Source organism: Apium graveolens, chromosome 10, assembly GCF_009905375.1.
Source record: "Apium graveolens cultivar Ventura chromosome 10, ASM990537v1, whole genome shotgun sequence".
NCBI classification, from domain to species: domain Eukaryota; kingdom Viridiplantae; phylum Streptophyta; class Magnoliopsida; order Apiales; family Apiaceae; genus Apium; species Apium graveolens.
Genome location: NC_133656.1, coordinates 155154294 through 155179411, shown reverse-complemented (window position 1 = coordinate 155179411; position 25118 = coordinate 155154294). Strand labels below are relative to the sequence as shown.

Here is a 25118-nt window from a genome sequence, read left to right as displayed (position 1 = left end):
TTTCTGAAAAATGCATAATATTAATTCAGAATTAATTAACCAATTAATTCAATTAATCAATAAATTAATCTTTGCAGATATAATTTATTTTCTTATATTAAATTATATGACTTAATTAATTAATAGAGAATTAATACTAATCTTGAACAACAACCACTCTTCTGACAATCTTCTGAAAATCACTGAAACTTATGAATCCATTTCACCACTTCAATGTTGACACTCGATGTACTGTCTGGTTCATGAGTGACTAACTTCCGTGACGTTTCTTCATGTCTTGACTTTGATACTTGATTTTCTTCAGATTAAATCCCTGTAATTAATTGATACCCTGACGAGATCTCTGTCACTTGATTAAATCCACAATCTTGATTTGTATCACTGAGGATTGATCAATTTCTTGAACTTCTTCCGGTGAATTAACTCCTCAAGTCTGTAGATGAACCTTGTTTCTGAATCCTCTGAAAGATGTTACTTTGTGAGATCTATTTGACAGTAGATCCACTATTTACTTATTACATTCTTATTTGAGTTGAGTTAAATCCTCGAATATACAAATAGGCTATGACATATGCCTTACAAAAACACTACAAAAAAGTATCAAAAACACAAACAACTCGAATACAAAACACCAATTCAAGCCTTTATGAAGCATTCTAAGTGGACATAAATGCCACTTAACAATTTACTTTTAATGTTTAATCAAAAATATCAAGTATTACTTTATTTATGGGATATTTTAAATGGTAACACTCTAAAATTGGTTTTTTCATATGATATCCTTTTTGATAACGTTTGTGAAACAAGTGACTAACATAGTGGTATCATGTGAATGAAGTCCAAAATACAATGGTACCGCTTGAGAGTCAAAAATGTTGGATGATATCATATGAAAAAATCGATTATACAGTAATACCATTTGGAATATCCCTTTCATTTAAAAGGATGAAAGTTATATCAAAATACCCACTTTTATTCCAAAATAAACTCAAGATACCTGAGGGTAGGTAGTATCTTCCAAATTACCGGTCAAATACGCAAGCAAGTCATGCATATTGACTACGCTTCGCGGAGATTCGTGTACCTCATATTACTATTTTTAGGAATGCATATGTCTTTATATTTTTTTGTAATAAATGTGCATGTTAAACATGTTTGTTCAGTAAAACCAAATTTTTAATACACCCAAAATGCATACAAAACATGTGTATATAGCTCAAACTGAATATGCATGATCTACTTCTGTATTAGGTGAATATTTTGAACACTAATTTACGCCTGTAAATATTTTGGGTATTTGTTCTTCAAAAATTGTATACTTTTGTTATTCTTTTATATTATATTAAGAATATAGTATTAACACCTTTAACTTGAAGTATAATTCATTGATCATTATTTTTTTATAAAAATAGATTTAAAGTATTAATATCACTTGATATTTAAACGGGTGATACCTAAAATATTTGACAGAGAAAAAAATTCATAAATAACAGTTATCTTAGTAAAATTATCAATTTTATAATAATTTATTGTAAGTTTGGACAAAAATTATATATACGAAGTGATTAGCTACATTTACCATTCACATTTCTAATAAATAAGATGTATATTTTAATTGCAGCACCTTTAATTTGTAAAAAATCAATTATTTAGTCAAATTGAACAGAACTTTCTAAACACTCGAACAAGTACTTGGATGTTTAATATAAACAATAAAAAATATAGTCAATTACTCGAATTTGAAAAACAAAATAAAGTATACTTATTAACGGTTCCTTATTTTGACAACCTTGTCGAGAGCTATTAATGAATCGAGTTGAATCGAGTTTTTACTCAACGAGTTTGAGTTATCTTTTTAACGAGTCGAGGCAAACTCGATAAGATTATTGATTAGATATTGCTGTTCGAACTCAAGTTCGTTAATAACAAAATCGAATTCGAGTTGTTCACGAAATTTTTGAATTAGATCGAGTTCGAGTCGAGTTCAAGTTGGTCAATAACTTTTTTATTTGTTTTGGTCTTGTTAAGTATACAAGCCAACTTATACCGCGCAGCTGCATTACTTATATGTGGGACTTCTACTAATTATAAACTAGCATAATAACCCGTGCGAGACAGGGGTCATTTTCTAGAATTTTTTTATGCATCATGCAATTATAATGTTCTTAGTTGTTTTCTTATTTATAAATGTTGTATAATGTCTAAAGTATATCAAATACAAGTTGATTGTTTATATTTTCATAAAAGACAATACCAAATTACACAATGTTTCAAATATAACTCATTAAGCAATATATATATATATATATTCTTGTTTGTGTTGTATAATTTGTATTTCATGAATGAATATAAAGAGGGTAGTCAGTGTACGCTTAGAAAGAAACGATTATACTTAATCTGTAGAATGCCGTTAGTATGTTTACAAATTAAAAGTTAAAAAATAACATTTATGTTGAATACAGAGTTAACCAAAAAAATTGAATTTTATTTAAATAAACTATATGTACTGGTCTATATTATTATTGAATTAACTACTAACTTACAATTAACTTACTCAATTTAAAAAGATAAAAAATGCATAATTGAAGTCAGGATGACTTGCAATCATAATATACAATAATGTAATATTTACATTATTGTTAATATAAAAGTTGATTTTAATGAAAAAGGTTAGTTTTTGAAATTCATCGTATGTATGCATGGAAACATATTAGTTTTTTATTTACACTACGGTTACCAAAGTGACATTAAGTTATATGTGTGCGTCAGCATGTAAATTGTCGTATGTTACATTTCTTAGTAAATTACGATGGTTTCAATTATTTATATGCTAAATATCTGATTTATGTACATGTATAATCACTATTAACATCTAGTGAGACAAATGATTACTTAAATAACATGTATTTATAATTATTCAAAAATTAAAATTATGTAATAAATAAATTGCAATAATTTATATATGATATTTATATTATCACCGACAAACAATCCATATCTAGTTTTTACGCAACTGAGTATCAATCATGGTTGTAACATAAAGATAAATTATATATTATAAAGACTTATTATTGATATTCATGATTTTTTTTCACGGATTCGAAGGAAAAATTATAATTATATCGTTATTTAAACCATTTTTAATTTCCTTTCATTACTACTCTAATATTTCTTCATATAATAATTTGATAGCATTGTATACTATTCTCCTAAAATTAAATATTTTTCAATTTGATAAAGTTTTATAAATATCAGTTGAACTTGTTAATTCATTCAGATTATTGAACAATATATATTTTTTCTTTAAATAGTATAAAATGTATTGAATCAAATGTTACAATATAGTATAGATATAACTTTTATTTGAATAATTCAAAATATAAAAATAATTCAAAATATTTGTACAATATTATCTTGATAAACGAATATTATTTATCTAGAAGAATTCTTTTTAAAAAGCTAGTTTTTTTGAAGTGAAAAATGAAAAATAAATCGATTTAATATATCATCGTAGTTTTAAAAAATCTCGTGAGATCTTATATCAAATTTCGAATATTTTTAAAATATGGACAAGTCCAAAAAATAATAATGGGCTATCAGTGAAGTTATTGATTTTAATATAAATAATCAATTGACTTGATATTATAAACTCCTCAAACACATTAATTTATATTAACATAAGATATTAAAATTCACATTATTGGTAAGATATTATCGCCGCACTTGTAATTTAAATTTACTAAACGTAGAATGTGAAGATGTTTTTCGGCCTGGTCATGTAGTCAAATTTCGAGTATTTTTTGAAGAATAGGTCAAGTTTTGATTTCAAATTCGAAATAAAATAAAATGTTTTGACTCATTATAATTCGAACTCATCTAAATATGTAATATCATTATAGATTATTTATATATAAGCGATTCTATTTTCAATATTTTCTTTAAAAATTATATATGTACATTTTAATTACTTTTTATAATAATAAATATGTTAAAAATATATGAGATACATTTTCAAACTAAAAAAAGATTAATAAATAAGATAATAATTCATTTATGTACTATTTCTAATTTTATATCTGGAATTTAGTTTTTTAAAATTAACTGTAGAAATATTTAAGTAGCTATTTTTTTTACGGAATTCAAGTAACTATCTTTAAAGTTAAATAAAATATTCATTTATCACACTTATATATTATGTGTATGATAAAAAGCACATGTGACATTATGATATAGTGGAATGAGGTTGTATAGGTGAATGAATTATCTCGAGTTCGATTCTCACAAAACACATCTTTTATTTAAAAGTTAAAAACAGGGGTAATTTTAGTCTTTTTAATGAGACTTTTTAATCTCACTAATTATCCCCTTAGTATTTTAATGAGACTTTTCAATCTCACTAATTATCCTCCAATCCCCTGTTCTCCTATTATATATAGAAGAGATGAGCATTTGTTTTATGACAAGAAAAAGAAGCATTAAACTTGAATCATAAGCAATATATGTGTGAATTAACCATTACGGAGGATTGTTATCCTTAATGTGAAATAATTGAGTTAAAACGAGTGAATCGTGTAAAATAAAAAAAAACACATATAATCTAAAAAACTTCGATCACTTCCTGACCTAGTCATCCTTTAAATGATTTAAATATTTTAGATGGTTAATACACTATCAACAACAGTGATGATCTAATGATTATATGGTATTTAAATTACTCATTGTGTAACTAATAAAATTAGAATTTCTTTAAAAGGAAAAAAAGATTCATATATAGTTTTGCAAGCCATTGGATATGTCAGATGTATTTCAGAAAGCTAAAATGATTGTCGAGTAATTCGAGTTTAACGAGTCAATCTCGAGTCGATCACTTATAAAATTCGAATGAACTCGATAAATTTAACGAGTATATTTTTTTGTTCAAATTCGAACTCTATTACTTAACGAATCGAGCCGAGCCTAACGATCTGCTCGGTTCGTTTACCGCCTAACTTTGTCTATTTATGATATATGTGTATATAAAGTATCCTAGCTATCAAAATGGTAAAAATAAAGTTCTATATTGAAAATGTATTACTAACCAAAGTTTGATGATGAAAATGTAATTAAGGCGATTAATGAGTGAACGAGGTTCAAAGCAACTTTCAGTCGTCAAACAAGCGAGGAAACTGGGACAGCAATTGCAATATTTATTTCGTTGTAAATTTCTGCTTTTGCAGTTTTGCTGCGCATGCCCCATTTTTAGTCAACAAACTTAAAACCCAGGTACTACTCATCAGATAGAGTTATGGCCTACCAATCAGGTCTTAAATCTTAATATATCTAGCGAGGAAAATTTGATATTTCTTGTATGCATATTTATTAAAAAAAAAAATAGTGGATATGTTCCTTGTATTTTTACAATTTTTTTTTTAAAAAAAATCTCACTTTTTTTTTGTCAAATGTATAAAGTTCTCATTAAATTGAATATAGTATAGTCGGGACAAACCCCCAACTGTCGATACAACCAGGTGATAAAACAAATAACATACTAAAAACAATTAGATGATTTGTTTCCTGATCGTTTAACACATAGAATTTAAAAATTCTTGAAATTAAAAACGAAATCAAAGACATCCCAAGCGATTCAAATTGCAGCAGCATCTCTAAAAATAACAACATCGCAATTGACCATATCACATAAAAACTATGGTTAGCCCAGTATTCAGAAACACCAATCGCATAAAATGAGATTGGAGAAGCGGCACCCCAACTACATGCCTGACAACAGCTATAGACATGCCGAAGGCACCCCAGCTATCTACATGCCGTATACCAGCTATAGACATGCCGAAAGTGTAAATCCATGAAAGATGAACAATCTTTAGTTGTGAAAGGTGAGCTCTTGCAATAATCACCACCGTCCCAGATCCGATGCAGGTTTTGCAGATCACCAAAAATATCAATAAATTCGTCATCAACAGATCCATCACCAAATAAACTCAAGCATGACTAAATAAAAACATAATAAACACTCTAAAAGGAGAGACAAAACACACACTCCAAGAGGAGAGACGCACAAACACCCAAAAAAATGGGTTTTATTGAAAGGAAACAAACGAGAATAACAGAGAATGAAGGGGTTGGGGCTTTCCACCGGAGAAAATCAGTGGAAGCCCCTCGATTTACTTGAAAATAGACAAACCCTAACAAAGAGGATGAAAGAAGGGAGGAAAAAAAATCGATTTGAAGCAAAAAGGGAATAAAATGAGAGAAGTTACATATAATTCGAAAAAAAATATTTGGCTATAAGTTCGATTAGCATATATTTAGATATGTGTAAAAATAAGTCTATGAATTAGTTTATTTACAAGAATCCCAAATATATATTGTCACTAAAATTAATGCATCGAATAAAACCAAAATGTAAAAGACATCTGATAATAAAGAAAAAAAGGACACTACAAGATGGTTCCTTTATTCTTTATTCTTGGCTGCTTTATATCTCTGCCCCCGACACTCCATGCAGCTTTCTCTTTTCTCTATATTTTATTTCAATTTTTCATTGCTTAAGCTTTTGCTTATTTTAATGATTATCGTTATTACATACTAATTATGTACACAATAATGTAAGTTTTGGTTTCAAATTGTCTGTACATGTACTGATGTAGATGGATTTGAAACTGGAACTTAATTATGTTTTGTCAAGTAGAGTCATAAAATTATATTAATGGCAAGATTAGTATGTACATGTACATGGATTTTGAAACTGATGCTTAATGTTAATTATGTTACGATAATTAGAGTCATAAAATGATATTAATGGCAAGATTATTTTGAATTTGTATGATTAGAAAGAACTGCAGAGGAAAAGTAGAGTTGGATATGGACATTAGTGAGGGGATAGAGTACAACAAGAAGAAGACGATGACAAGCAGAAACAATTAGGTGATAGAAAACAAAAAGTGTTGTGGGCAGCTGTTAACAGTGAGGAAATTTAGAGCATTCTTATTCATATCACATGCTTTCGTAAAGGTTAGTCCGCGCACATGGAGAAATCCATGCTGATGCGAGAATTTTGTGCACTGAGTGCGACTTTTTTTTTAATTTGTTTAGTATTATTTGTGTACAAGTATGTAATACGTATCGCATACATGTTTCTCCAGTTTCAGATGCTGTGAAAGAGAAGAAAATTTGTTTGTAAATCAAATGGTCTCCTCTGATAGCAGCTCACTCTCTCCTCTTCAATCTTCTCCTAGATTCTGCAATTCCTTTGCTAACCGGTATTTAATTGTATATTTACTTATGTTAGTTCTTGTATTTGTACTGTGTTCATTACATGCTTTTGATTTTAAAGTGTCTAGATTATGTATAAAAGTTTGAGTTGAATATAGTATTTCTGAATGTAGTGTATTGTTCCATCCAGATCTTGTATGGCAAAATCTAGCTTAATTGAATGTTACTAATCTTTTCTAGATTGTTATGATCACTACTTTCTTTTACTTTCACAGAAATTATGTTATCTGCAAGTCAAGAAAGTGCCATTTATATTTTATATTGACTTGTTTACCTGCACACAGTATATTTTCAGATGTTGCTGGGGACATTACATTAGTTGTTGATGGATATTCCTATCTGCTGCACAAGGTAAATCAATTGATGGTTGTTTTAAACTGTAATTTATTCTGTGACTGTAACTAGCTCTTCACAATGATATGAACATTCATTAATTTGAATATCTTTATCAGTAGCGTTTTAACCTAGTCGATACTGGATACCCCTATTGTCTTGGTTTGGTTGAGAGAGGTCGAGTTTCAGAACTTACCTCAGTGGATGCATGGTTGTGTGCTTATTTGAATTTATGCAATTGAAATTTACCCCCAAAAGTTAAAAAATTGAACATCTTAATATGCCATTACCTTTCTGTGCTTTGAATAAACATAAGTTTGTAAATACTGAATACTGATCAATTTGTTCTTTTTCATTTCTCTATTTCATAAAGTTTCCTCTGGTATCTCGGAGTGGTAAAATAAGAAAAATGGCTGCAAATTCAAAGGATCATGGTCTCTCTAAGTTGGAGCTTATCAACTTCCCAGGTGGTTCGGAGACATTTGAACTTATAATTAAATACTGCTATGGTATGAACTTTGAGATCACCACTGCAAATGTAGCCTCCCTACGATGTGCTTCAGAGTACCTGGAAATGAGTGAAGTTTATTATGAAGAAAACCTTATTGCACGAACTGAAGTCTATTTGAATGAGGTTGTGTGTCAAAGTCTAGAAAAATCATTGCAAGTGCTATCAGCTTGTGAGGTGCTACTTCCTACAGCAGAAGAGGTGGGAATCACCAAAAGATGTGTAGATGCTATTTCGCGAAATGTTTGTAAGGAGCAATTAGCATCAGGACTATCACGTTTAGATTTTGATGGTGATTCTGCAGAACTTAAGGATAGGTGCCTTGAGTGGTGGATTGAAGAACTATCTATACTGAGCATTACCTTTTATCGTCGAGTGATCTCTGCCATGGGAACCTGTGGTGTCCGAGTGGATAGCATCACTGCGTCTCTGATGCACTATGCACAATCATCGTTAAAGGGAATTGGGAAACAGCATATTTGGAATCCAGCAAGACCAGGTAATGGCTCAGTGGTACGCTGTCAGAGAGTCATTGTGGAAACTCTTGTCAGTTTACTACCAACAGAGAAAAGCTCTCTTATTCCAATGAATTTTCTATTTGGGATGTTAAGAATGGCAATAATGGTGGATACAGACCTTTCCTGCAGGCTTGAGCTTGAAAGAAGGATTGCATCACGTATGGATATGGTTTCACTTGATGATCTTCTTATACCATGTGCACAAACTGGTGATTCCTTGTTTGATGTTGAAACTGTCCAACGAATACTGGTACATTTCCTGCAATGTGTTAATGAGGAGGAGAATGATGATTGTGGGTATGAATCAGAAGGAATTGGTTCACCTAGCCATGGCTCTGTCCTTAAAGTTGGACGACTTATCGATGCATATCTAGCAGAAATTGCCCCCGATCCTTATCTTTGTCTTACAAAATTCATTGATATCATTGAAGTATTGCCTGATTATTCTCGTGTCATTGATGATGGGCTTTACAGAGCAATCGATATATATATAAAGGTAAATTTCCAATTCCATAAAGATTGAGCTTACGCCTGATAAAATGTTCAAAATCTCCTTTCCGAGTACATGTGAAATTTTAATCGGTCTTAAGTATGAAGTCTTAACTTTAATATGCATTTGGAAAAAATTTCCCTTCCATCGAATATTCATTACTTTAAGATTTTAGACATGAACAGAGCATTTCTTGTGAACTAAGGGAGATATACTATAGAGATATATACAAGAGTGTTCAGATTGTAGGCAGACTTAAATTTCACTTGTTCTATTTTTTTTATATTGCCCCCTCAAAGAAAATCATATTCTACTTTGATCATTCAGGCCCATCCAATGCTGAGTGAGCAGGAGTGTAAGAAGCTCTGCAAGTTAATTGACTGTGAAAAGCTCTCCCAGGAAGCCTCCAATCACGCTGCACAAAATGACAGGCTTCCTGTCCAGATGGCTGTCAGAGTTCTCTATTTTGAGCAACTTCGCTTGAAAAACTCTCTTTCTGGAAGTTCTGGAGATTTATTTATGTCACAAAAGATTAGCAGTGGAGTGCCTAGTGCAGCCATGTCTCCTCGTGATACCTATTCATCTTTGAGGAGGGAGAACCGAGAACTAAAACAGGAGATTTCCAGAATGCGAGTAAGGCTGAGTGATCTGGAGAAAGAGCAGGTTTGCATGAAGCAAGGAATGATGGACAAGTCTAATAATGGAAGAACTTTCTTAACGTCATTGTCCAAAGGGATTGGGAGGATTTCTATGTTTAGTGGCCCTCCAGGAGGAAAAGTACCGAAGTCCGGAAGGAAGTCCAAAGTATCAGAAGGAAAAACACGCAGAAGTAAGAGGTATTCTCTTTCTTAGTCGTCCACTCAAAGTATGATGTTCATTGTATGAGAAGAAACTTAGTCGGTGTACATGATTCAGTCTATCGTGGTTAATGCTCGTGCTTAATGGTTATTCAATTATAAGTTTAGATAGCATTTCATTCTTGTGGAATATCTAGTCAAGTGGTTCTGATAACACTAATCCTGTCACAAGAAATAATGTTAATAGCTGGAAGTCCAGATTATAATACCGGAGTCAGAAACACTTTAGTCAATCTATCCACCCTAAGTGGAAGTATGATCAAACATTGTCAACTAATAGAGATACCAGTTTTAGTATCTGTGGGGGAACTCCTCTGGTGCATGACCATGTCATGCACTTTTTGTTTAAACTTTTTAGTCAGAATGATCTATGCTTAATCATGACAATTGGTCATCGATATTTTTGTTATTAATCTAATTAAATTATGTAGAACTTCTTTTTTAGCTAGCAGATAGAAATTGTGAATGTCCAGGCCTTCTTAAGGAGGTTAGTGCGGGAAGTGGATTAAATTACATTACCACAAAGTTTCAGCCATCACTGTATTCAATGAGTTTGAGAATGTAAATTATGGAAATGTAAAGTTGAGTCGTATAATAAGCTTTGCCGTCAACAGAGTTCTATAAGAAGGAATTGGTAAGGCAGTTGCCTATAATGGAATTATGGGACAAAGTACATAGGATTAGGAAGCTTGAAAGTGCGGTTGCCTATGAAGTCCCCCTGAAGATCACTCCACTGGTCTCCCACATTTCCCCAAATTCTGTATCCTTCCTCCACTAGTTGCTTTCTCTTCTCAGATTTATACACCACTCCGCCTTGTCCCTTATTCGCTGCACTCCTGCATACGCTTGCACATGCATTAAATTTTATCTGTGCACCAAATTAAGATTTTAGTAATTCTTACAGACACAAATATATTATATATGCTACCTTAAAATCAAACGTTCGTAGCCAATGAATCCTTGATTATGCAAATTATCAGATGTGGCCTGATAAAGTGTTTCTTCATCTCTACCTGTTATAAGAATGACCTTGAATCCAGCCTCCACCAACTTGTTGAACAGTCTTAGAGTGGCTGGGATTGCTGGAGAACCACCTTTAGATGCCCACATCTTGAAACCTTGTGGATCATATGGCTCACACCTATGCAAATATTAGAAAAATAAATTAGGAAACAATTTTGTTATACGAGACTATATACCAGTGTACCACGATAGAATAGATGTTATAACATACCCAAATTGCCTTAGCTTGTAGTACATTATATTGGAAAGACAAGTATCATCAACATCAAGGATCCAAGCGTCGTATCTGTCATTAGACAAAGGAATGGAGCTGATATAAGGAAAAATGTGTTCAAAGATGATCAAGTTGAGGTCGAGGTTATACTGTCCGAGTAGCATGTATGACTGCACATGGCGTAGGCACTCAGAAGGAACAGTTCGCCATCCCCGAATGTCATTAGTCTCTGCAGCAAGTCTCCAACTCAAGCAGTAACTGTAACTGTAATCGTAATTACCCCCTTCCACTTTAGGCCTCCAGTTCGATCTTAAGTGCCTTCCGGTCTCTCCTACTTCAGCTAACACAGCAACCATAAATATCACCACAACTCCTCTTAATATTCCCTTCATCTCTCACTGCAATCAAACTAAAGCGCGCTCTAAAAACTAGAAAGTGTTTCACCGCTATGGCCTTATTTCATCTCCAATGTTATCAATACACATGAATTAATCTGAACCTCGATCAACAACGAAAAAATTCAAAAGAATGGCAGCTACAAGTTTAACTATAGTAGTACCATTAATACGTAAATACGCAGAGTCGAGGAGATAGAGCGGAGGGAGAGAATGTCTTTATAACTGGGGAAGATTTAGGTAGTGAGGATTGCTTTATATAAACATGGCTCCCCTCAACCGATTTGCATACAAACACGCACTATGTTGATGCATAGTGCCTATCTAATATTTTAGAGAATAAAAACCGACAATTGGAAGCAGAAAGAAAAATATAGACACTGTCAATAGTGGAACAGAAAGCAGAACATACGATGCCTGTGTAACAACATGTGGTGTATGCCTATGAATATAACATGGTCGGTGTGGAGAATTCAGAGTCATCCACCACCAAAGTATGGCAATCCAGGCGGCAGATGAATGAATTTCAAATGAGGAACAAATTTAAACATAAGTGGACCAATATAAATCTTTCCTGTTTATATATATTCCCTGCATTTGCATCTAAGTTTGGAACATCATAGTAGTGTATCATGGTCAGCATCAGGTTGTGGTCTATAATAATCAGCATGTTTTTGAATGACTATTACACATCACAAGGGAGTGTTGCTAACTATCTGTCAGCTAATAATCCGTGGATAGAAAAAACGACGTGCCCCTTGATTCACAAAAATTCAGTGTTAAACCTATTCGCGAAAAAATTAGCTGGCAAATGGTTATAACTTATAACAATCATTTTTCAGGATGAGGAAACCATATAACAAACCATGCAAGAAGTTGAAATGTTGTTATAATCTGTACGACTTTAAATAGAATGGAAAATGGACATATTAAGTATGTGTAGTGGAGAGCAACAGACAGGGCCTAAAGGGGTATTAGAGATACATAGTAATTTTCTAAAAAAAATAGGAGGTAAAAGTAGATATGTTTGGAATTGGTAGTTAGTTGATCTGTACACTTGTGTGTACATGCACTCCCAAATGACTGTTTTCCTTTATCAAACACATTTTTAGTGAATGATGATCTACCTTCCTCTCAAGTCCTGCCGTCCTAAACTCGCACATACTTGCAAGCGGTGTTCTTAGATTCGGTAAGTTATATATCTTCCTTTCAGACTTACTATCCTGAATAATTACATACTTGCAAACGATATTCTTGAAATCGGTAAGTAATTAAAAACAGTTACTTTAATCAAATATGAATATTGAAATCAAATATTTAAAAAATTGACCGATTAATCAAATTTTATAATTTATGGAGAGGGGCTGGCTGACCCTATTAAGTAGTGGGAGCCTGGGAGGGACAATTATTAGTGCGCAATAGTGAGGAACAAAAAGAAAGAAGCTAAAATCGAATGTCAAACCTAGTTAAATAACCAATTTAAATACTACTACTAGTATATCATCCACCAATGTAGTTCCGAGTTTGAGGTTGGTAAGGAATGTCAAAATCTTAGATCCAATAAAGACCCTCTAGCTTATCCATAATTAGAAGAGGAAAAAAGGTGCACATTGGTAAGCTGTAGAACCAATAGTAAGTTAAATATTGTGTTTTCTAAGATTCCTCTTCACTCTTCCATCAACTCATCATAGTCCACCCAACCTACCTCACTCCATTACTGTGCACTATACATCAACAATATGAATGGTTGGTATTTGGGAGGCCTAATTTCTACTCTTTCCACTACACCAATATCACTTTCTTTTACATATTTCACCACATGTTGCTAAATTTAGTAGAATTGTATTCTGAATAGCCTATGTTACGGTCCGGCTATAAACAAGTCAAACCGTGTTTGAGATACTCGAGTTCGGCTCGTAAAATATTTAAATCCAGTTCGGTAATAATCGAGCCAAGCTCGAACTTTTTAAATTATTTATCAAGCCGAGCTCGAGATTCAAATTACTCGGTTCCTAAAGATCGCGAGTCTTATCGAGCATATATTATTTTTACTCTTTTATTATAAATATATTTTTATATAGATATTAAGTATATTATTTGTAATTTATATATTTAATCGAATTGAACTCAAACCGAACCTATCATATTCGAGCTTTTGTTAATATTTGTTGAAATCTAGAAATCGAGGTTACCAAATTTTTCCCGAACCGAGTTTCGCGTTTGAAATTAAAAATCGGTCGAACTCGAGAATCAAGATTTGTTTTCAACTTTTGCGTACTTGCATTTGCATGAACTGATTAAAGGAAATAAATGTTGCAGCAAGAACTGATGTACATCTCTTCTGAGATTGACAAGAAATTCCCCTCTTGAAAGAAGTATAGAGTGCTTTGAAATTCTAATTCTGCCTCTTTTATTTTTGAACTCAAAATTAGTAAAGGAAAAAAAGAAGCAAAAAACTCATCATTAAGAATTGCACGGAATATTTTACTTGGTTTGTATTATCCACTACATCACACTTATACTAACATACTCTTGTACAACCTGAAGCCTGTTATTAGATAATGGGGCCTGAAGGCCCAAATATGTATTCATAGCCCAGAATGATTCAAGTCCAAACAATCTTTTGAGTTGACACTTGGAACTTCACCCAGACCACGCATTTACTAGTCATACCAACTCCACAAACTGAATATACATAAATAAATATAAAAAACCCAGAATATGAAAATCATTATCAACATGTTTGATGTGCATGGTTAACTAAACAACGAAAGCTACATTATACTCGTAAATAAGATGAAAGTGAGGGGGGATATTGCTAAAAACAAACGAAGAATGAAACATCAAAGTCAAGAATAAGAGCAGACCATGCTTGCGAGACATCCCTATCTAAAGTGTACATTTAGTTGTGGTTGAGAATGCTCCCATGTTCTTATTTCCATGAATTGTGTTTCTTCCCATGAGTCTGTCTGATCCCATTGCAAGAGAATTCCAAATTTCAATATTATGGTGTTTTTTTTTATATCTTGTTGCTGGCCCTTTTATCCCCTCTATTATCCAAACTTCCTTTTCTTGGTTCCCAGTCATATCCTCTTTTGCAAATTCTTCTTAATTTTCTCTCATTAATCTTTTAGTTTTTTATATTTTAAGTTACCTTAATATATGTGTTTTTTGCCAAATAATGTATGTTTTTAAGTGAAAGATTTCTATACAAATTTTATACAGAGTAAGTTAAATAAATAATTTATTCTTTGGATATAAATCACAAATAAATACCCCTAAGTACATATTTAGATTTATATGAGTACCTAGTGTATTTTTAGTGATGAAATTTTATTTTTTTAATTAAATTCTATAGTTAAATACTTAAGCATTTAAACTATACTATCATAATTAGATAAGATAGATTAAATATGCTAAAAGGAGCTGATATGCAAGAGAATTGGACCGAATAGACACATGATGGATTAAATATCCTATAATATAAATTAGAATGATATAAAACTCGATATTAATTAAAATTTAAATTGGTATTGCTCAACAATTAGAAAAACAAAATATAACATAACACACGTAATGGTTGTTCATTTGCTAATTGCTAACTGAGAGAGATTTTCAACGAACTATCATCACTAATTAATACATGTACAAGAAAGTGGATCCAAGGTCTTGCTTAACTTATGCTAGCCCAGTCTCTCAATATGAGATGAAGTCTTGTCTATGACATGAGTCTTTAAGTTTTTCAGTATTTTAAGTAAAAGTTGTGTTATTTTCGGTCTTTCAATCATAGTTCCGGTGTTACAGTCTTGTTATGGCGACATCAACAGATCTTACTCAAGTAATGAATCATATATCTTTGGAGGAGGAGGATGAGGGCGGTATTGCTTTCGAGGAAATAGAATGAGAGGAAGAAACTGATGTTCGGCAGGGATTAAATATTCAATTGTGCTTGGTGGGTAGGTTTATAAATGAAGGAGTCGTTGATTTCATGGCTATGAAGCATACTTTGCCTTCAATCTGGAAAACTGGAAAAGGAGTGAGTGTTAAAGAGATTGATGTTAATCTATACATCTTTCAGTTCTATCATGAACTGGATATAAAAAGAGTCATAAGAGGTAGTCCATGGACGTTTAATAGGAAAGCACTCATTGTTGCTCGGATGAAAGAAGGAGAAGTTCCTAGGGGAGTAAGCCTCAACAAGATGGATCTCTGAGTTCAAATATACGATATGCAAACAGGGCTTATGACAGAACGAGTATAGAAGGAGGTCGGTAATTACGTGGGGAAATATATTGAATCCTATCCAAAAAAAAATCTGGAGTATGGCATGAGTACATGCGCATAAGAGTTACGATAGACATTACAAAACCTCTGAAAAGGCGTATGAAAGTAAGAAAAACTGGGGGGAATGGCTATGAATCAACTTTAAGTACGAAAACGTACCAACTTTTTATTTCATATGTGGTTTAGTTGGTCATTCAGAAAGCTTTTGTAACAACCTGTTCGACACACCTGAAGAGGAAATAGTTAAACCCTACGGCGCGTGGATGAGAGCACCGTTCAGAAAGAAGAAGAATCTGGTGGGCTCAAGGTGGCTGCGAGAGGATGGTAGGGATGACGATGATGACCTGAATAATGTGAACGTAAAATCAGGAGATGGAAAACAGAAAGATATGCAAATTCCAAAAATTATGCAGATAAGAGAAAGTAGAGATAATCAAGGGGATACAATCATAACTGATAAAGATATGGGCGTCAAAACTATATTTTCAAATGCAAGTGGTATATCAGCTGAGGTCAGTGAATTAAATCCCATAAAAAAGGAGTAATTATCGTGGATAATAAAAATAGGAGAATAAGAGATGGGTCGAATATAAATGGGTCGTGTGAAAATACAGAATTGTTTGTGGGCTTAGATGAGGATAGCATGGATGGAGTGGACCTGGATATCAACAACAACTCAGACAATATAGATGATCCAAAAAATGTAAGGGTGGCGGGCTCTGGAACAGGAGCCTGCTAAGGGTTATGAGTACTTTAAGTTGGAACTGCCGCGGGCTTGGGACCCCGTGGGCCATTCAATTCCTTAAGGAGATTATTCTCCAGAAGAAACCCGATATAATTTTCTTGTGCGAGACATTGTGTAAGCAGGATACGGTGGAGAAAGTTAAGGACTTAATCAGATTTGAAGGAGCTATTTCTGTAGATGTTCAGGGGCGAAACAGAGGTGTTGCCTTATTTTGGAAAAAACAGGACGAAATGCAGATATTGTCTTATAGTATGAATCATATAGACGTAGAGATAGATATAAGAGGGTTGAGGAAGTTTAGACTGACTGGGATTTACGGATAGTCAGACCGTACTAGAAGGCAAGAAACATGGAGTTTAATCAGGAGCTTGAAGTCTCATTCGATGTTGTCATGGTGTCTAGTGGGAGATATGAATAACATTGTCAAACAGGAAGATAAACGAGGTGGGCAACCGTATCCAATGTGGCTGATCCAAGGATTTCAGGAGGTTTTAGATGAATGTTATTTGAATGATCTCGGTTTGATAGGGTATCCATATACGTGGGAGCGAGGCCATGGTACGGAGAATTGGTTGGAGATAAAATTAGACAGAGCTTTGGCGAGTAAAGAGTTTTTGAACATATTTGTAGAAGTAAAATTAACAAATATGGAAATCAGCACTTCTGATCATTGCCCGATTTTTCTGGACCCCTTTAATATGGTTTATTCAGCTGGTAATAAAGCGTTTAGGTTTGAAAATGGGTGGCTGCGGGAACCCATGTGTAGACATATTGTTGAGGAGGTCTGGTTTCGTTTTCAGGACCGTTCTCTGCAAGACAAAACAAGTGAGTGTGCGAAGGTTTTGAAAGTCCGGGGGAATGAAATCACAGGGAGCTTTAAACTAAGAATCGAGCAGTGCAAGAATACCATGAAGAGAGCTAAGGGGAGAAGAGACCATGACTCAGTGAAGAAATATAAACAAGCTTCAGACATGTTAAACGAAGTCTACAATCAGAGAGAAGTCTTCTGGAAATAAAGAAGCAAGCAACTATGGCTTCAAGAGGGAGATCAAAACAACAAGTATTTTCATGCTGCTGCAAAAAATCGCATAACTAATAATCAGATTAATTCTCTCATGAATAATGAAGGCCGAGAGATGGGTTGGGATACAGGACTTAAAGACTTGATGGTGGACTACTTTACAAACTTGTTCGATACCTCGCAAGTTGAATGGAATGCAATGTTTGAAGAAGTATCAAGCTGAATTAGTCAAGAACAGAATGAAATCATTTCAGCGAGAATAAAAGCAAGTGAAGTTAAAAAAGTACTGTTTAGTATGCATCCCGATAAGTCACCGGGCCCAGACGGAATGAGCCCGGGATTTTATTTAAAAGTTCTGGAGCATAGTCGGAGGAGATGTGGTGGATCTTGTTCGAGAATTTTTTATAAGTGGGAACCCGAGGAAGGGAGTTGGAGACACAAACATTGCTTTGATTCCGAAGAAAAAGAATCCTTTGAACATGAAGGACTTACGTACCATATCGTTATACAATGTGACTTATAAAATGATAACGAAGGTGTTGACAAACAGATTAAAGCTCGTCCTCTCTGGTTTGATCTCCGAAACACAAAGCGCATTTATATCGGGGAGATTGATTACGGATAATATCATGGTATCATACGAGGTAATGCATTACATGAAATGTGAAACTCAAGGCAAGACAGGGTGGATGGATTTGAAATTGGATATGAGTAAGGCATACGATAAGGTGGAATGAGATTTTTTGAGTAAGATGCTGAAACAGATGGGTTTTACAAATCAATCAACTCATTTGTTTATGACATGTGTTCGCTCAACTAGATATCAGATCTATCATGTTGGGAAAACTTTTGGTTCTATAGTCCCTAAGCGTAGCATTAGACAAGGCGACCCAATTTCTTTTTATCTATTTCTTATTTGTACGGAGGGTTTTTCTATTTTGATTAGAGAGTATGAAAAAAGGAAGATGGTGAATGGTATTCAAGTGGCAAGAGGAGCTCCACGTTTAACCCACATATTTTTTGCGGATGATACTTATATCTACTGCAAGGAAAAAGAAAACGAGGCAGATCACATCATTGACTTGTTGCAGATTTTTGAACGATCATCAGGCCAAAAGATTAACACTGATAAATCATCTGTGTTCTTTAGTCGCAATACTGACCAGGGAGTGAAGGAAGTAATCTATTCAATACTGCAGTTCATAGAAGCAGATGCCAACACAACCTATCTTGGCCTTCCTAACACGATCGGACGAAATAAATCTGCGGTTTTGGGTTTCCTAAAGGACAGAATGCAAGAGAGGGTGCAAGGTGGGATAAGAAATACCTGTCAAGAGGAGGGAAAGAATTATTGTTAAAATCAGTTGCACAGGTCCTTCCTAATTACGCAATGAGCATGTTTTTTCTCCCACAACAGTTGTGCATCGATTTGGAGAGGATAATGAATAAGTTCTGGTGGAAAGGATCGAAAGGTAAAAAGGGTGTTCACTAGATGCAATGGGATAGAATGTGTATCAAGAAGTCTGAAGGAGGCATAGGATTTCGAAAACTCCAAGATTTCAACGTAGCTCTCCTGGGTAAACAAGGCTGGAGATTAAATGTTAAGACAGATAACCTAGTCGCGAGAGTCTACAAAGCCAGATATTATCCTGGAGGATCTTTTTTAACGGCTAAAGTGGGGAATAATCCGAGCTACATATGGTGCTCGATCATGGAAGCTTAGGTTATGTTAAAACAAGGTGTTGTTCGTCGAGTTGGAAAAGGCGATACCATTAACATTCTACAAGATCTGTGGTTACCTGGTAATGATCCTTTCATTCATACAGATCATGCAGCATTGAGGAATAAAACCGTAGATACGTTGATGATGCCAAATCAGAATGCCTGAGATGTTGAGCTAATAAATGATATTTTTGTAGAACGAGATGTGCAACTAATCTTATCCATTCCCTTACGACATTCAGATACAGATAATTGGTTTTGGAGATGGGAGAAGCTGGGTCACTATACAGTTAAGTCCGTGTATACAGCTATTCGAGAAATGCATAATGTTAGCAATACAGGTGATAACTTTCCCTGGAAAAAAGTGTGGAATATGAAGATCCCTCTGAAGGTGAAACATTTCATCTGGAGAGCCATTAAAAATATCCTGCCAACGAAAGACCAGTTGATAACTAAAAGAGTGTCAGTTATTGATAAATGTCTTGTTTGCAATGAAGAGGTCGAAACAATTTACCACTCTTTAGTTTCATGCAGATTTGCTCAGCAGTGTTGTAGAGCTTCAAACTTGAGAATTATGGAGGATGATCAATTCAGCTTTAGTATATGGATGTATACAGCCTTTCAGATATGCAGCAGCAAAGAGATTCAGGAAGTAGTTATGTTATGTTGGTTGCTATGGAAAAACAGAAATGAGGCAGTGTGGAATCAACGTGAAGGTGAGTATTCAGAAATCTGCAGATCAGCAAATACTTTACTTAACCAATGGAAGAACGCTCAGGATAAGTCGTTTAATCATTTTCTTGGTTTTATGAATCAGGAAGACGACAAAGAGCGTTGGGAACACCCACGGGAAAGAACGGTTAAGATTAATGTTGACGCAACAATTTTTGAGTCCTCAAGTTTATATTTATATCCATGGTAGCTCGAAATCATGAAGGCGCATTAATAACTACTAGTACAAGTTGCAGGTTTGGTCGAATGACTCCAGAACTAGCTGAGGCATTGAGTATCAAGGAAGCATTGAGCTGGTCCAAACAAAAGAGCATGTCTCCTGTTATCATCGAGACGGATTGTTTAGCGATGGTTCAGGCCATCAGATGCTCTACAGTGCAGTTATCGTACCTTGGGAGATTAGTAGAGGATTGTAAGGTTTTACTTAGTGAGCTTAAAAATCGTCTTGTGACGTTCAATTTTGTCAAACGTTCAGCGAACAAAGTGGCTCACTTTCTAGCGAGACACAATAGTTCGGTGGCTGATCGTATGTGGAATGGGGATTGTGTTTACCCTGAATTCCACCATGTACTAAGAAATGATTTGCTTTAATGAAATCCATTCCTTTGGGCAAAAAATAATAATAATAAATTGGTAAAAAAGTTGAATTTAATATAAATTATAGTGACATAGAGTTCGATATAAAATAGAATTAAAATTGGTAAAGTAATAGAGGAAGTTGACTTCAATATCAATTATAATTAGAATTGATCGACCCAATAATTAGAATTAAAACAATTAAATAAGGGTAATTAAGTAATTTTAACAAGTACCGACCGACTACTAAACTTTCAATATTTCGTCTATTATAATATAGTATAGAAGTATATATATATATATATAAGGTTAGACTTAAATGAAAACTAGTTTTCCGGAGAACTAGTATATTCTGTAAATATATTTATGTATTCTGCAAATATTTTTTCACTATTTTTTTCAATTGCATAAAAATTTCTCATAAATACTTTTTTGTTTAACATAATACATCAAATTTTAATTAGTGGTGTCATGATTATTATATAACACTAAATATAGAAGTATAACAGGTTCTGTATTCTATACATAACATATGTATGTGTTCTGTAAAAAAATTCTCATAATTTATTTTTCTAAATACATATTATTGTTTGAATTTACATAACACATGCATTTTGGATAATAAATACAAATTAATTTATCAAAAAAAAAAATTCCCGAGTATTTTCTGATTAAAGTGTTCTTCATAGAGCCCAACCCTATATATATATTACAAATGGGCATGCATGACTTCACCAGTCAACCGTTTCTAAATGGATGATCCTAAATCTGATTAAATCTATTCGATTTGATGTAGTTACATAAGATCGGGTATTTTTACATTTATAATTAAAAGAAAAATATAAATGGCTTTGCTTTGGTCGGCACCGCGAATTTATTTCCTAAGTAGGTTGTAGGTTCCTTTTTTAATTTAAAATAAAAATATGTAGTGGTTAGGGTCATGTTAGATTCGGGGTCGTACAGTTTTTTACATTCGAATAGTATATCATAAACTGTTTTCTCAAAGCTTGCTCTATTATTTTATCTTTTATTTTGACAGAGCTCAACAATTCCGGGTCAATGAGTACTGAGAACTGACAAGCTCTTATTTGATACCCTTGCACTAATTTTAGGAAAATATTATTTTCAGAAAAAAAAGTAGTGTGAAAAAATTAAATAATTGTTACATTTTTGTTAGAGCTTTGATTGTGAGTGCAGGTTGCACTTGCATGAATAACTTAGTTTTTTAAATCTCGTTTTACACAGAAAAAAAGTAGATTCGAAAATAATATTTTCCAAATTTAAAGAAATTGAATATAACAGTGGATATCGGCAATTCTAAGAGTATCTTTAATAGACTCTTAACTTGACTCTTAAATTAAAATTTGAGGAGGGAGATGATTTTTTTTGCTTCAAGAGACTTTTAATGACTCTTAAATTCACTAACAGTCTAATCTCTCTTCTCATTTTTAAGTCTCACTTTTAAGAGTTTATTTTCCACTTTAAAATAATATTATATTATATATTTTTAAAAACAATTATTTTCTCTCTTCACTATGTTTTGTCCTCCATGAATTCAACTTCTATTTAATAATAAAAAATTAATTAAGAGTTCATATAAAAAGTATTGTTAGAGAATAACACGATTTAATATTATATATTATATTTAGAGTAGAATCGAGGAGTATCTTGGAGATGCTTTTAACTCAATTAATTGTATTGTACTTTCAAGGAGGTACATTGACAGACACCCTCTCCAGTTTTATTTTTTTAATTATTTTTTGTTTTAACGCACAATTGATAAAATATAATCAATCATATAAGATCAGTTTCGATTTCCGATGCTAGTCAATACAAAAAATATATAATTTTTGTGATCAATTATTGAGTTTTTTCCTTTCAACAATAGGTGATCAGTCGAATGTAGGCAATATTAATCGAACATAATTTAGATAAGAATAATCGGGTGTTATCAATTTTTATTAAAAAAATAGTAAAATTAAGAATAATTTGATAAATCTAATTTTTAATAGAAAATATAACCTACAAATGGAAGTGATTGGAGAATTAATCTGTTATATAATAACAAAATAAGAGTACTTATGTTTTTGCTTGTATAAAAGATCCTTTTCAAAATCAAAATTAAACCAGATAAAAAAATAGTGTTTAAATACATTAAGTTATGTTTCTATTAACCATTATGATTAATTGTCGTCTTCTTTATCAATGGTTACAAGATAAGTTCAACGCCTATATCGTGTAATGATTTTGAATGCATCGTATAAAATAGACAAACAATTAATTTACGATCGAAACAGGTTGATGTATCCTTGGGCCGCGAAGGAAGCAATCATAGGATCTTCGTTATTTTGAAATAATTTTAAAAAAAACTTACGGCTGTCGAGAAAATAGCGTTGAGAAAGTATAATTATAGTAGTTAGATACCATATTTTAAAAAACAAGACATACTTAGCTCACACGGATAACTTCTGATGACGGGGCTACTCCTTCAACGTCGTATCTGTATCCTTCGTCGTCGTAGGGGCGTAGCTGTGGTGGGGCTCCAACAAAATAACACTGGAAGGGGAATTTGAGACCCGCGGCGCCTCCGGTGTGAGAGTAAAAACTCACTTTTGAAAAAAATGAAGATAGATATGAATGCAAGGTGGTTGTGTGTGTATATGAGTGTGTGAGAGGGATTAACCCCAAAATCTTACCTTTTTGGGCTATTTATAGCTCAAGGATAGGGTTTTTAGGTTGGTACCTTCGAATCATAGTCATTGGTTCTAGGAGCGGAGGACACCTGGCTCGGGTGGATGCTTTACACGTGTCAGTGCGGGACTGGCTGAGGAATGTTCTGAGGATCCTCTGACACGTGCCCTGATTATTCCCATGATTGATGGGCGACAGCTGTCTCAATCATGTGCTTAGGCAAGTGCCTCACATGCTGGGATTTTCCAAGATTGGGCTTGCGGAACTGGGCCAGTTAGGACTAGTGGTATGCGGGACTGAATTGGGTTAGGAGTCCGGGTATGGTCCTTGCAGGATCTGCATGTACTATCATGTGCCCCCACTCCCTTATGCAGACTTTCTGGATGGGGGAGTAAGGTTGAATTTGCTTGAAGAACATGAGCTTTTGGTTGCCCCCCAGTCCGGATTGCGCCGAGTTCAGCCAATTAGGACCGATGTAGTTGTTCTTAGAAAAATTTGAGCTTTGGTTGCCCCCAGTCCGGATTGCGTCGAGTTCAGCCAATCAAGATTAAGGTAGTTGTCCTTAGAAGAATTTGAGCTTTGCTTGCCCCCCAGTCCGGATTGGATTGAGTTAAGCCAATCAGGACTAAGACAGTTGCCCTTAGAAGAATTTGAGCTTTGCTTGCCCCCAGTTCGGATTGCGTTGAGTTTAGCCAATCAGGACTAAGGTAGTTGTCCTTAGGAGAATTTGAGCTTTGGTTGCCCACTAGTCCGGATTGGGTTGAGTTCAGCCAATCAGGATTAAGGTAGTTGTCCTTAGAAGAATTTGAGCTTTGCTTGCCCCCAGTCCGGATTGGATTGAGTTAAGCCAATCAGGACTAAGACAATTGTCCTTAGAAGAATTTTAGCTTTACTTGCCCCTCAGTCCGGATTGTGTTGAGTTTAGCCAATCAGGACTAAGGTAGTTATCCTTAGAAGAATTTGATCTTTGGTTGCCCACCAGTCCGGATTGGTTTGAGTTCATCCAATCAGGACTAATGTAGTTGTCCTTATAATATTTTGAGCTTTGGTTGCCCACCAGTCCGGATTGGATTGAGTTCAGCCAATCAGGACTAAGGTAGTTGTCCTTAGAAGAATTTGAGCTTCGGTTGCCCCACAATCCGGTTTGGGATGAGTTCGGAGGTCCGGACTTGGAAGGTGAGACGTTTTTGGGATATTCCCCCCAAATATTTGAATTTTTACAGTTGTAGGTGTTATGAACAAGTGTTCCGTAATAATTGCCATCATTGATTGTTGTTCTGATGTGTGGCTTGGATGCTGCCATGTGGCATGGCTGATGGGATTCACCGTGCCTATAAAAGGCACTCATCCCCCTCCTTTTCTTTTTTTACCTTTGTTCTAAATCTCTTTCATTTTCTTCTTTTTCTCTGAAGTTTTTCTGGCGTTTGTCCACGGGAGAATTAGAGGTTGTGTAATCGTTGCTCGGTCGTCCCCAAACTCTCCATATTCTTTATACTTGTAAGCTTCTCTATTCTTTTCTTCGCTTTTTCTTTTGTATTTGTTTTTCGGCATGATTTTGGTGGCTCTTGGTTATTTTGTTGTTTCTCTGTTTACTGGGTTGAATATGTGTGTATATATTATTATGTATATGTGTTTTTGGTGTTTTTTGGTGTTTTGATTTTGGATAATCGTGTTTTTGGGATTAGGGTTTTTAGGCTAGTCCGGACTGATATCGTTTTATCTGTGGCTTTATATCGT

The 25118-nt window shown here is 33.9% G+C and overlaps 3 protein-coding genes across 4 annotated transcripts; 2 read left to right on the top strand and 1 right to left on the bottom strand.

Annotated features, from left to right (window-relative positions):
- Positions 1-6469: 6469 nt before the first annotated feature.
- Positions 6470-10054, top strand: LOC141692408 (BTB/POZ domain-containing protein At3g08570). Its single transcript, XM_074497235.1, has 5 exons — positions 6470-7011; positions 7143-7259; positions 7557-7623; positions 7979-9127; positions 9449-10054. The coding sequence occupies exons 2-5, from the start codon at positions 7186-7188 to the stop codon at positions 9971-9973; spliced, it is 1815 nt and encodes a 604-aa protein (XP_074353336.1). The 5' UTR covers positions 6470-7011; positions 7143-7185; the 3' UTR covers positions 9974-10054.
- A 154-nt stretch (positions 10055-10208) lies between these two features.
- LOC141692409 (acid phosphatase 1) lies at positions 10209-12100 on the bottom strand. 2 transcript variants are annotated; one of them, XM_074497237.1, is made up of 4 exons: positions 11366-12100; positions 11213-11287; positions 10907-11119; positions 10209-10814 (listed from the first exon to the last, which is right to left on the bottom strand). In XM_074497237.1, exons 1-4 carry the CDS (start codon positions 11605-11607, stop codon positions 10637-10639), a joined length of 708 nt encoding a protein of 235 aa, XP_074353338.1. In that variant the 5' UTR covers positions 11608-12100; the 3' UTR covers positions 10209-10636. The 2 variants fall into 2 exon arrangements, with proteins under 2 accessions (XP_074353338.1, XP_074353337.1); XM_074497236.1 differs by having other exon boundaries at positions 11213-12095.
- A 4949-nt stretch (positions 12101-17049) lies between these two features.
- LOC141691183 (uncharacterized) lies at positions 17050-17655 on the top strand. Its single transcript, XM_074495922.1, has one exon. It carries the CDS (start codon positions 17050-17052, stop codon positions 17653-17655), a length of 606 nt encoding a protein of 201 aa, XP_074352023.1.
- The last annotated feature ends 7463 nt before the right edge of the window (positions 17656-25118 follow it).